This window comes from Dasypus novemcinctus, chromosome 13 (genome assembly GCF_030445035.2).
Source record: "Dasypus novemcinctus isolate mDasNov1 chromosome 13, mDasNov1.1.hap2, whole genome shotgun sequence".
Taxonomy (NCBI): domain Eukaryota; kingdom Metazoa; phylum Chordata; class Mammalia; order Cingulata; family Dasypodidae; genus Dasypus; species Dasypus novemcinctus.
In genome coordinates this window covers 66,998,080-67,011,686 of record NC_080685.1, presented here as the reverse complement: position 1 = coordinate 67,011,686, position 13,607 = coordinate 66,998,080, and the positions used below count along the sequence as shown (strand labels likewise).

Genomic DNA, 13,607 nt, shown 5'->3' with positions numbered 1-13,607 from the left:
AGCATACACCAACCCCAGCACCAACCACAGGTTCAGTGAAAGTGACAGAAGAGGCATGTGTAGAGAGGTCACATCTGAGTCCAATTCCATCACACTCAGGAGCACAAATTCCAAAGTAGGGCACACTGGCAAGGCACTGAACTCCAGAGCCATGTGTCATGACCATAGTACCTGGGTGTCTCCATAGCCCTCAGTAACACTACTACCTGGGATTATATCTATTTTGACTATCTCTGAGGTCCTGCTGAGATGTGTGTCAGCGCGACCCCTCTGATGACCTCCTGACTCGTTTTGAAGTCTCTTAGCCATATAAACTAATTTATCTTTACCATTTCTCCCTTTTATTCAAGGTCTTTTTCTAGTTGTGTCACCAGCTGGTGCTTGGTAGTAATCCCTTGGCACCAGGAAAGCTCATCCCCAGGAGTCATGTCCCATGCTGGGGGGAAGGTGATGCATTTACATGTTGTGTTTAGCTTAGAGAGTGGCCACATTTGAGTAACATGGAGGCTCTCAGGAGGTAACTCGTGGCATCCTGCAGGTCTAGGGTTAGTTGAAATTTCAAGCACACAGGCTCATAAGCATAGTCATCAATATCAAGGGCCCATCACTGGACCTTCCTTCTTCACTGATCTTTGCCCTCGTACTTGGGGGATCATTGCTGCTCCACTGGGGAGTGCAACAGAATTTCCTGAATGAGAACTTAGCACTCCCTCAATTGTCATGTGAAATTCTACCCCTTATGTCAACACCCAATAAACATCTGAACATATCTATATACCCTATATGCATGCCCTGTAGAACAACTTCCCGCCCATGCATCCCCCATCAATGACACCACACATCAGTGCTCCTCCCCTGCCACAGTTGAACCCCTTTGTGATTCAAAACTTCTTCAAAAATGAAGTCTAATATATTGCCAAATTCAATTAATAGGAAAATGAAATGGTAATGATAAGTTTAAAGATTGGAAATAGAATATATAATAATTTAGGAAAAGTAAAATAAAGTAAAAAATAAATTGGGGTATTAAAAAAATGAAAAATATCATAAGAAAAAATTTTTTGATGTTTTGCCTTTCATCACTGTAATGTACACTTGCCCTGTATGTACAGTGGCAAGGCAATCTCCTCCATTTCTTCCTCAGTGTCTACACTCTTTTTTTTTTTTTATATCTTCAAAAAAGTTTTAGGTCACAGTAAAGTCACATATAGAATATAAAGACCTCCCATATAGTCAACATCAAACCCTTTTCCCCCTTCCCCAGCAATGATCTTTTTACATGTGGATGTTACATTTGCTGCAACTGATGCACAGATATTGAAACATAGCTACTAACCATGGTTCCATTATGGTTTACAATTTATAAAGATGTATAGTCTAAAATGTAAACCATAATGTAACCAACAATTTTAAAAAGTGTACAGTCTAAAATGCTTATTTGTTTTGAAAGTTTTCTATCAATGAGGTGACAGCCTTTCAGACCCAGTGTTTGTCAACATGTTAACAGTGTTTGAATGGTCCTAGCTTCATTTTTTGTCCATCTATGAAGCTCTTTTGCCTAAGATTAGATGCTCTCCTCTGTTTCCATTGTCTCTAAAATCCTCAACTGACACTTCCAACACCATTTCTCTTGCTTCCAAATATTTTTATTCGTTGGAAACATGTATCCCAGATGGCAATTTTCTACCTGAGACCAGGATCCCTGTCTACTTCCCAACCTGATGTTTTCTTAATTGGATGATGAGATGAACTAGCAGGTATGAAAAGACAGTATTCTGGGTTCCTCAAAGACTAACATTTTCCTGTTGAGCAAACCATGAAACAGATGGACAAAGATGCCTCCTCCTTATTATCATGTGAACATAAAAAAGACAGACCACTGATTGAGATTGTTTCATTCCATTGATGTTAAAATAGAATCAAATATTATATATACTTATTTTATCATATATACATATGTATAGAAACAAAAATTTTTGTATTTAATAGAAATAAAAATCCTCCCAGATTTTTTGCCACTGTTAATTGCCTTGGTTGGCTTTCAGGATTCCTCAGGTTTTGTCTTTTTGGGGTCTTTATATATACATAAAATATATATATTTTACTCTTAGGCAAAGACAGGTTGTGATGGCTAGACAAATGCTATTTAAACCAAAAAATTCTTAGGAATTCTATTCCGAAAAACTACCAAAAATTTTTAAAATCTGGATTTTAACTCTTGAACATATTCAGACAGAAAAAGCTTTCAAACAGAAGTGTGAAGGGATAACAACATAAATGAGGCTACAAGTTGAGCTATTAAATCCTCTGAAAGCAAGAAAACTGTTCCTAAAATGAGAATAATCCAAATAACTATTGTACATTTGAACTTTTCTTGAACTTTTTTACTCCTGCTTTTTAAAACCCTTAGCTGCATAAAGTTAAATTATTTTATAATTTAATATTTAATATCAATAGGTTACAAGCATCTCATTAACTACTTTAATATTCTCCTGACTTATACCCCTGAGTGTAACAGTTTCCTTTATCAAATAGCCATATCTTTTCAGTAGTGGTTTGAACCATAACATAATACATTCAGGTGGCTGTATTTAGCCAAAGTTCATTATTTTCTATTAAATAGTATCATAAATTCTAGAATATACTTTTTGTTAGATTTGTAAAACATGCTCCTTCATCCAAATTTCCCCTCAAACTCAAGGCCAACTAGACAGGCCATAAAGGAATGCCTTTAAACAGATTTATACCATTCAAGATCACAGAAACTAGATAGTATTCATGTAATGTCAAATGTCTTTTTGTATCGATATTTTGTGCATTTTATAATATTATATCTCACTTTGGATAATAATGGTTCTACTTTACCAGCAAGAAGAGAGTAAGGGCTTCCCTTAAAAGTATGCATTTCTTGATCACAGGGTAGAATAAATTCAAATGCTGTTTCCAGAAAATGTGATTCATGGACCCATCTGCAGAGTCGGTTTTTTTAAAAAAGTACAGCTTTCCAAGCCCCACACCAGACCTGTGGAGTAAGAATCTTTGGACTGGAGTTAGGAATCTTCTATTAAAAAAAAAAATTCCTTGGATAATTTCTTCCCACGAAAGTTTGAGATTCACTGCTTTAATGCATTAAATGAAATATTGATGGAAAAAGAAGGAAGTCTCTGATTTTATTTTATAATCCCACTCTAAGGTACTTCTTGTACCAAGATCAAATTTTGGAAGCATTTATTTTATCTGAAATAATCAGTTTGGTAAAATAGTTTCAAAGTTCTAGTAACCCAAGTTTCTACTTGGATTGATTCAAATTATCTATGCAGTTTACCATGTGGAAATATAGTGATCCATTTACAAGAACACTATTTCCCTGGAGGTTTCCAGATCAACTAACGAAAGACCCACATTCAGAATACAAAATATATCTCAACTACCGGGGAGGAAATTAGAATCAGATGTCAGCCATTTTGTTAATTTTCACAGTAGTTTCACTTTTCTGTCATTAATAACATGAGAAGAGCTAGGCTTGAAATTCAGTAGTCATTCTCTTAGGTAATTTTGTTAAAAAGTCATCTGAGAGTGTTACCTTAGGCAGAATAAAAATTGTTTCCAATGCCATAACCAAGTAGTCAAAACCAATTCTGATGTAATCAGTCCCCCACATCAGGGATTTGAAATGAAATATTCTGCTGAAGCAGCAACCAAAACTTTCAGCTTAACAGTGAAAAATTGTCAACAGTAATTTGCTCATTACATTAAGCCCTCCGGCTTGTGTATAGACATTTAGAAGCCAAATATGATATTAGTGATAGATAAGCTTTGGAACATTTTCTGATTGTCATTTGATGGTCCTGAATAATATATAAATAAATAAATATATGCATATATAGTATACTATATAATAGCTATTAAACCACATTATTATTTCTCTTGCTCTCAGTTATCTGACATTTAGTCTATGTAAACATAATTCAAGATTGGTTTACCATTAGCATATTTGTGAGTGTGGGAACCCATGTACAGGGCATATGTAAGACAAGGATAAAACAACTCAGCTTCAGTTTAAGATGAGAAGCATCTTAAACCTTTATAAAAAATAAAAGCAAATGAGTTATATATGCAAATAATATAGTATTCAAAATTAAGAAGAAATATTGTAAACCAACAATTAAAACAGAAAAATTTAAATTTCACATGCCAGATTGGAGAATTCTAAACATTAAACCATTCAAAGACCTACTTATATTCCCCTAAAATAGAAGTCTTTTCAACCAGTAGGATTAATTTGGTTTGTTTTAAAGTTACCTATTTATTGGTGATACGTCAGTTTCCAGTTTAGTCAGCTATAAACTACTGTGGATCCTCAAGTATTCTATCATTCAAAATCGCCATTGTTTGGGTAGGTGTTTGTTATCTAAGGTGGCAGATTTAAGGGACAGAGTTCTAAGAAGGAAGACGGAAGACACAATAGCTTAGAAGTACCATTAGTACTGTACCTTGCACTAAGAGGAAAACTGAAGCACTTGATGATCCTCCTTCATTGGAAGCCATACAACGATACTCTCCAGCATCAATGAATTTCACACTTCTTAGCTCCAATGAGAGGTTAGTCAAGGTCCTAATTCTCGCTGGGTCCACCAGCTTGACATCTCTGTTGTTCCTCTGCCAGGTTAGATTGTAATCTACTGCACTGACAACGAGACAAGACAAAACTGCTCTTTCTCCAGGAGTGACTGTAACATTATTAGGCACTTGGATGATTGGAGGGGGCTCTGTGAAATCAAAAGACAAAAATCAAGAGACCTAAAACCATTTTGTACACTTAAAGATGTGGTTTAGAAGTTGAATGATTATTGAATATCTAGTTGAAAAGAAGCACTACAACAGAAGCACTACAACTGAGGAATACATATGCCTCAAGAAAATTACCATCTAGTTAAAAGGTGCTTTAAAAAGGTAATGCACAATTACATACCAAAGAATACTCAACTTCAGGTCATAAATTATAGACATGTGAGAGTCGAAGAGGTATGACAAAAAATGATGACTAGACTGGTTAAGGACTATGGAATTAGGTGAATTTTTATTGAGTTTTTTTGAAGAAAGTAGAATTTATGGATTTTTTAAATTAAAAAATATAGAGAGTTTTAAAGAAAATAGCACACCAAGTGTAGTAAACATGGCAAAGGTGTATGAGTATCAGCTATAAGGGGGGTTACAATCTCATTAAGAAGACACCGTACAACAGTAGTATAGGACAATTGTTCACCCAGCAGGGTGGGTAACTGATTTAACAAGGTGAAGTAAACAGTAAGGGTCTTGCTGTAATAAAATTGTAAACAGAGCCATGTATACAAAAGACATTGGATAATGAATACATACTTCAGATGTGATAAAAAACCAATCGCTAATTATTTAACCAACATTTTGAGAGAATACATATTGCTCTAATTATTTCACCAACATTTCTCGAGAAAATCATAATTTTTTATGCTCTCATAATTTTATTCATTGGTCTCTGTGTTTATATGTAATAAAAAAGAAGTACAATGCTCTCTACAACCATTTTACATTAAAACAATCAACAGCCAACATTTCTAATGAGCAAAAATCCTTGAATATGCTAGCTAGATGAACTCGCTGAAAAAAAAAAAACTGAGGAAACTAAAGAAGGTTAGCTCTCCTTCAAACTGCTCTTGGGTATTCTTTGACTTTTACAGAGTAAAATAATGCCCACGATGACACAAGAATATCAATATCCCATAACGCCCTATTTCCCAATACTCCTTTCCAAAACCTAAGATTTAACTTGTCTGTGATTTTGCACCTGGTTCCAGTGGTGCTGATTAGTCAAACAGTATGGCAGAGCAGGGACCTCATACTTAAAGGAAATTCAGAAATGGGTGAGGTTACTGGCAGTTAGCCTCACAACAGGCAACACCAAAGGAAATCTCCATTCCGTCAAGTCCAAAGGGTTACTTGCTTGCTGCTTCTCCTCATCTAGTCATTGCTGTCATTAATGCTTCTGCCTCCTCCTTTCATAATTAAATGAGGAAGACACAAATTCCTGAAATTGGCTTTGGCACACTACTCTTTCCGAGTTACACCACTGCGTAGTTGACACACACGTATATTAGAAGGGCATACCTAATGAAGAACATACCTATGGAAGTTACTGATGCCACAGGGCCAAATTCATAAAAATCAGCTCACAAGTTCTAAATGGCACTTTCTCATTATTTATGCAGGATGTCCGAATCAACTCACTTGAACTTCTTCCCTATCGTCCTTCCCTTAATTAACATTGCTGAGAAAACAACTCAAGTGCTCAAGTGTTTGGTTTTCCCAGAAGCTGAAGAATGTTGACACAATTCCAATGTTTTCCATCATTATTAGAGATGAAAAAATGAATCGTTTTGATATATGTCAACTGGGTAAACTGAAAATATTTCAGAAGACAAACTGTTTTTCTAAGAGCATGAGAATACAAATAGTTTAACTGCAAGAAGAACCTGCTCTCCTGACTCACATGCCTCAGTTTTAAATTTCAATTTGGAAACTGCTGATAACAGACATAACAAATCCTAGGCTTACAAGCAGTCCCACAATTTAAAAGCTTCTTTGGTCTTAAATTATCCTTAAAAAATCACATCTATACTCAAAGTAAATATAGGCATTGGTATTAATTTAGCAGCTGCACAAAAGCAGCCAGATATAGGTCAGAACAGAGCTAGATTAAACAACACACAGCAACACTAGACTATTAGTGAGGGAGAAAATAATTCAATCAAAACAAAGTTTCTAATAAAGTTCTAGGTCTATGCTGAGTAAGTAACTTTAATCCTGATCACTGGTTATATATGTTAATCTTTTTTCACTAAGAACTCTGGGACATTAAAGGTGAACAGATTTTTTTCATATTAATATGTACTACCTCATAAACTACAGTAAGAATTTACTCCCATTTATTCATAGGAAACACACCATCTGAATATAAAGTAATTAGCATTCCTTCTGCCTTTCTTACTAACAACACTGTACCACCGAATCTCTGTGTTCCAAAACCTGAATATTTTCATTATTGTCTTCAATTTAGAGGAGCACTCTGCTCCTTATGAATATGAGAAAGGGAAAGAGAGAGTTTAACAGTGTCACTATCAGAATAGATCCTTCCCTCTCCTTACATTTTATTTTCCCAAAAGAAAATGCTAATATGTCCAGTTAAAAAATATTAAGCTCTTGGAGGGATGATGATGATGATGATTATAACAATAATACCCTAAAGTCTATTAATCATTTCTATGGGTCAGAATTCTTTACATAGATATGTAATCCTCCATTTCTCCATGATATAGAGACTATTATTATTCTCACTGAATAGGTAAACCAAAACACTGAATACTTAAATTATTGGCCTAAGAACATCATACAGCAATATAGGGTAAAGCCAGCTTTTGAGTTCACAATCCAGTGGGAAGATTGACAATAATCAAACAATCATAAAGATAATGGGATAAATACAAGCCAATTAGCAAACATCCCATTTCGATAGCTGCATTAATACACAGGCCACTGTAAAGAAATGTGATAATTACCTGATACATCAAAAAAAGTCTGTGCCCGTCCAGTCCCTGCACTGCTGACAGCAGTACATTCATAGGAACCCTCGTCAGACAAAGTGACGTTTTCAATATCCCAGTTCGTGCTGGCAGATTCTCTGGGGTAAGAAAAGAGAAGCATTTTTAGTTATTACTATAAAAACAAGACCACACTGAAAGCAATGATCCCACTATGTGTTTTGAAGTATCTGTTCAAAAGAACGATATAAAGAAAATAAGCTGTAAAGTTCTTTATAACTTAAAATTAGACATCTTTTACATTGTAATTAGAAAGTTAAACTTTTCTACTCTGAGCAAAAGATATAACAAAGACAATAAATTAAAGAGATTGCAAATTTCTTTAAGGAAACATTTTCTAGCTATGTCAAAATACAAGGTAATAGAGCTAGCAGAGAAACACTCGTTAAATCCTCTTTCTTTCCTTAACTCTTTCAGTTTTTGGTCATGTTGAGTGGGGTTCTTAGCCAAAGCAATTCAACCAGGTAATTCACAAGTCTGAAGACAGAAAATTAAAATTTTTGATTCTAAGAAGACAAATTCTCCTTAACTTTCTTATATATAAGTTCCACATGGGACTATAGACCTATCTTGTTCCATCTACATGCACAATGAAAGCAAAAAAAATTCAAGTTTTATAGTCAGTCTCTATCATTTAGGTAAAAATAAATCTCTTTGCTATATTGTGTGTTGAATCATCCAAAAAATATTTATTTTGTCCTTTAACACTGATCAAATTAGTTTATTTCTCATTTTCTGGATGTGTCCAAGTAATAGCTACTTAATCCTGCTCAAAAGATTCAAATCATCTGCAAAAATAGGTGTTATCTTGTTTTAAAACATGATTGAAATGACATAAATGTTTTTTTCTTGTAATCATTTATATTCACAACCTTTTCAACATTCATAATACAGACTGGATGAAAAGCACATTGCCAAGTAAGGACACCTTTCCACTGGAGTCGGAAAGTGGTACATATTATTATATCTGATAGTGATAACTCTAAATTTCTACCCATCTTATCCATATGAATCATAAAACAATCACAAAGAAACTACTGAGATCTTAATTTGTATTTAGCATTGACCTGGGGTTTATAAGAGAAAAAGTATGGGTTCATGCCTTCATAAAAGTTAGAAACTAAGCAAGGTCACTGTTCCAAATATTTTAGTAGGTGAAAATATTCACTTCACTACTGAATTATGTAGAGGTTAGTTAATGTTGTTTCCTAATACAATTCTGTATGTGCTATGTGCCAGTGATCCTTATAGGCACTTTCACAAGAAAATGAATAATTACTTGACGTGCACCTAAGCTGTATCTTGAATGCCTATGAGCAGTGTACTAAGTCCAAGTTTGTGAATACCATTGTCTAGGTACTGGTAAGTTCCAGGAAGGTAGGATTTGAAGTACATGTGTCTTTGGTGTCCTCTCCAGTGCCTACGTCAGAGTCAGGCATGTGCTAGCATTCATCGAAAGCTTAGATTCATGGAAATTTTAGAATAGAAAGTATATTCTAGTCACAGGTTCCTCATTTTAAGAACCAGAAAAGTTAAAATGCAGAAAGGACAAGTTATTTGTTCAAAGGCACATAACTAGTTTACTGATGGTTTGAAAATGTTCTTTTGTGATTACAACGGTTCCTCGCTTGTTTGTGAAATGTTGCATGAAAACATTTCTTTTTGTCATGTAGACTTCTCAGTTGACATTAAGCACTGTATAACCACAATAAAACAGCTTTAAAGGAATGGCCTTTGGAAATAAGAAAGAAAGAATGTGAAATATAAATGTTTCCCACTGTTAATAGATACCAATTCCCTCTCATGTCACCTGGTGACCACAGTGAATGATATAAACAAATATCAATTCAGATGGCTCAAATTATTAGGAAATCGAGGACAAAGATGTGTGCAAATCATGATTAAAGTATCAATCCATCATCACCCACGCCTAATTTTGTCTCAAGTGCCTGGCGTTCAGAGAGCTTAACCTACGTCAGCAAGGCTTGTCATTTCTCTGGGCCACAAAGCCGGAAAAATGAGAAAAGGAATTCTTGTGGTTTACCACCCAGGGATTGTATGGAATTAATGAATTAATATTTATAAAGAATCTCAAGAGTCTTTGAAAAAAGTTACTATTTAAACATGAAGTACAATTCTTTGATTTCATCAGATAGTTATGTAGTTTCATCATTTGATTATCTGGTCGTTATGTTGCTGATTATTAAATATACTGGTTGTTTTTTTTTTAAGTAGCAAGAAATAATACAGTTCAATCTCTAAGGAAGAGATTCTTCTAAAATTATAATAAACATTCTTACCATAACATTTTGATTTGCGGGACCCCCAATCAAGGAGCTATATAAGCTCAGGTTGTCATATATTTCATGTCTTATGGAAGTTTTGCTAATGTTCATGTAAAAATAATTTCTAGAGTTTCCCCAAAATGTATTTTGTTTCATGGTAAGTTAAAAAAAAATAACATTTTCCAGATATCATTTTCCTCCCAGTTTTCAAAGACTATTTAATTTTTATCATTAGACTACTTATATGATTTGTATAAACAAGTCACCCACCATCACCAGGAAAAGTTGGTGCCCCCTACCTCACTCCTGATGATTGTATATGCAGTAGTCACACATGGCTTCTGATCCACCCTTTCCCCCACCCCCAACGCACACCACATCTCCCTGACCTCATCTCCTACCCTCTCCTCTTGGCTCACTGGGCTCCAGCCACACTGCCTCCTTTCCATCTATCTTTCTAACATTCCTGGTTCATTCTTACCCAAGAGCATTTTCACTCACTCTTCCTGTTGTCTGAATGTTCAGCCCCTGGATCTCCATATGACGGGCTCTCCCACCATTTTCAGATTTTTGCTCAGATGCCCCTTATCCTGAACTTTAAAATTACAACTTGTCCTAAACCACCCTCTCCCACAACTACTAGCATTCCTTATCCATTTAACCTGCTCTACTTTTTTTCCATAATACTTATCACTTTACATTAGATCCAGAGGAAGATTTAGCTTAAAGCCAATAAAACCTAAGCTTCTGGACTTCTCTGCCAGGTCCCCTTCAAAGTTTGGGTACCTAACTCTGTATTTGTAATTTTGTATTCTTTGTCTTAATAAAGATCCTCCAAATTATATAAAAATAAAATCTTATATAACCTGAATTCTCCCTTGAATATTACCTAGCATCATATTATATTTATCATATACTGTCTGTCTTCTTTTGTTACAATATATGCTGCATGGCAGCATAGATCCATGTCTGGCTTGTTCACTGTGTCCCAATTAAGGCACAAATAAGTGAGAACTTCTGATGAAAAAGTGCATTAAAATGATCATCTATTTATATTTAGATTAGATTTTTAATGCTGAAAATGATTACTTATAGAAATATTTACACACTTGAAATACTGGTCTACTCCAAGTGTAACTCCATTTTTAGCAAAACTCAAAGTAAAGGGCAAAAAACTCTCAACAGAGCAGGGAATTTGTCCTGGCTGCAGGTAGTATCCTGGGATTTTCTTCGGCATTGTAACTTTGGGAGCATCTAGGAAAAAAAAGAACATGGACAAGAAGGTCATAATAATATTGCGTACTTACTATCAATCCATTAACAAGCCTCATACTTAAATTCTGTCAGAAAAGCCACTGCATTTGAATTAATCCAAAGCCCTAAAAGTCACACTATATCTTTAATTGCATAAAGTCCATTAATTTCTGGTTATCTCCACAGACCATGACAACAATATTTACTAAATCTAAAATGCCACTGATTTTTAAGATGCAGCGTTAGGTTTGCATCACCAAAATAGAAAAAGGAAGCTTCCAAATAAGTTACAATACATCATAGATTATAGGGCACCTTCCAAAACGTAAAAATATGAAAAGAGCCCATACATCTTCAGATCAAAATGTGTGTTCATGTGTGATTGATAAACTTCAATAAAAAAGTTGAAAAATCAAATACAGAGGGCAACTGTCTTCCCAAAAAGTATAGATCAATAAATTTTTAAGAATCCAGTAGATTTTAGGTTGTTTTTTGTTTTTTGTTTTAGTTTAGAATCCAATAGATTTTGAAGCATTCAATTTGGGGGTCCAGACAACTAACTTTGAATATCATATATAGGACATATTGAGGCTGGTTCTACTTTCATCATTCTACAACAGTTAAACAATAAAATGGTACCTGAATTTTCCAAATCACAACCTTGTGTATAAACAACAAACTGTTGTCCCTCCATCCCATAATTCAATTTTAGGAAACAATTCTTCTGTATCTTTTGCAGTCTATGATTCAAGCTACAGTCCTAAAGAGAGCCTTAAGAAATAGCTCAAGTATAGATAAACTGTAATGCTAGTTGCTGCCACCAAATAATCCTTAATCTTTGATAGAACAGAGACAACATAACAGCAAATATATAAGTAACTAGCTTACTAATTAACTAACCAACTACCTAAATAAAGACAAAGTCATCACCAGTTTTTTACAATGCACTACTGTTCATGGAGCAGGTTTCTGACAATTGTTTATAAACACTTAGCCAATTTAGACAGCTTAATCAAGCATATGTGCCAGGTCTTTTTAGGGGCAGGGAAGGTACCAGAATTTCTCAGTTTGAGTTCTTACATTGACTGAAGTACTGAGAGCTATCAGATCTATGATCAATGAGACTTAACATGAAACTTCGGATGTGTTCTTTCATAGTTAAGAAAAACTGTGCACCTAAGTGTAAATGTCCATTATGTTGGTGACACAATAAATAATGTGAGGATATGATTTATGATTTTATAGTCCATTCTTTACCGGTAGGACCATACCACCCCTGTAAACCATCACTACTCTAGTGTTGACTGAAAAGTCTCACCTGGAACAATACTAGAAAAGGAAACGCTTGATATTCTTTGGAAGGGATAATTATCCTTATCATAGCCTGTTACTTCAAGAAAGAAAGCTTCATTTGGTGGAATGAAATCAGAAATATTCCATATGCCATAAGGTATTCGATCAGGGTAATATTTAACAGGAATAGTCTTAAGAGGACTGCCGGAGATGCTAAGAAGTTCAAGACGATCTACTCTAGCTGGAATAGAAATTCCGGAAGTATTCAGCAGCACATAAGTAGGTATTCCTACAAAAGAAAGATTTTGTTATCATTTACAATTTACATGCAATTGAGGTTATATATCAAATAAGTATTTGCATTATAATAACAGATGAGTACTGGAGAGTGCCCTACGAACTGCAGACCAGTTGTAGAATCATTTCTACATGACTGGAAAAACTTAGGAAACCCTAAGTAAATATTTTTTCTAGTATTTTAACTGTTTACACATAGAAAAATTAGTATTGTTAACACTGTATTACTTGATATTTGATTACGTGGATATTTTTAAAGATTCAACTATTTTGTACCTGTCCAGAAATTGCAGCAATAAAAATAAAAGAACAGCAAGCAGAAACATATATTTAAAGAGACTCAAGAGGATTGAACTTTCTTTTTGGCTTATAAAACTATGAATCTTCATACATGAAGAAAACAGGAAGAAAAACAAGCTTCAAAAACTCGGCAATAATTTCAACTTTGAACAACTAGATACATATACACAATCCCATTTTCACCATGACAACAGGGCAATTTCTATTTCTAATAATAAAAAGTCTCAACATCTAGGTCAGTAATTCTCAAACTTTAGTAAATACAGCAATCAATTGGGGTTTTCACTAAAATAAATATTCCCGGGCCCTACCTTCTGCCATAGTAATTTGGGAGACCTAGGGTGGGACCCAGGAATCTTAATTTTTATAAGCTCCCTGAATGATTTTGATATCACTGATCTGGGGGCCATCCTTTGAGAAACACTTGACTAAAAGAGATTGTGTTTAAAGTAAAGCTATGTTTCCCAATTTTATTGAATACCACAAAATTATAAAATCACAGGTAGCCCAAGAAATATTCTCGACTTGGATATCAATTATGACA

General features: G+C 34.5%; 1 protein-coding gene across 1 annotated transcript in view; it reads right to left on the bottom strand.

The window, feature by feature from the left end:
- Positions 1–13,607, bottom strand: part of HMCN1 (hemicentin 1) — a 515,334-nt gene that overhangs the window by 285,321 nt on the left and 216,406 nt on the right. Inside the window, exons 8-11 of the mRNA XM_004468435.5 lie at positions 12,492–12,755; positions 11,029–11,173; positions 7,593–7,714; positions 4,494–4,769 (exon numbers count right to left, since the gene is read on the bottom strand). Of these exons, the coding sequence (XP_004468492.2) occupies positions 4,494–4,769; positions 7,593–7,714; positions 11,029–11,173; positions 12,492–12,755 (807 nt within the window). The remainder of the gene's footprint in view (positions 1–4,493; positions 4,770–7,592; positions 7,715–11,028; positions 11,174–12,491; positions 12,756–13,607) is intronic.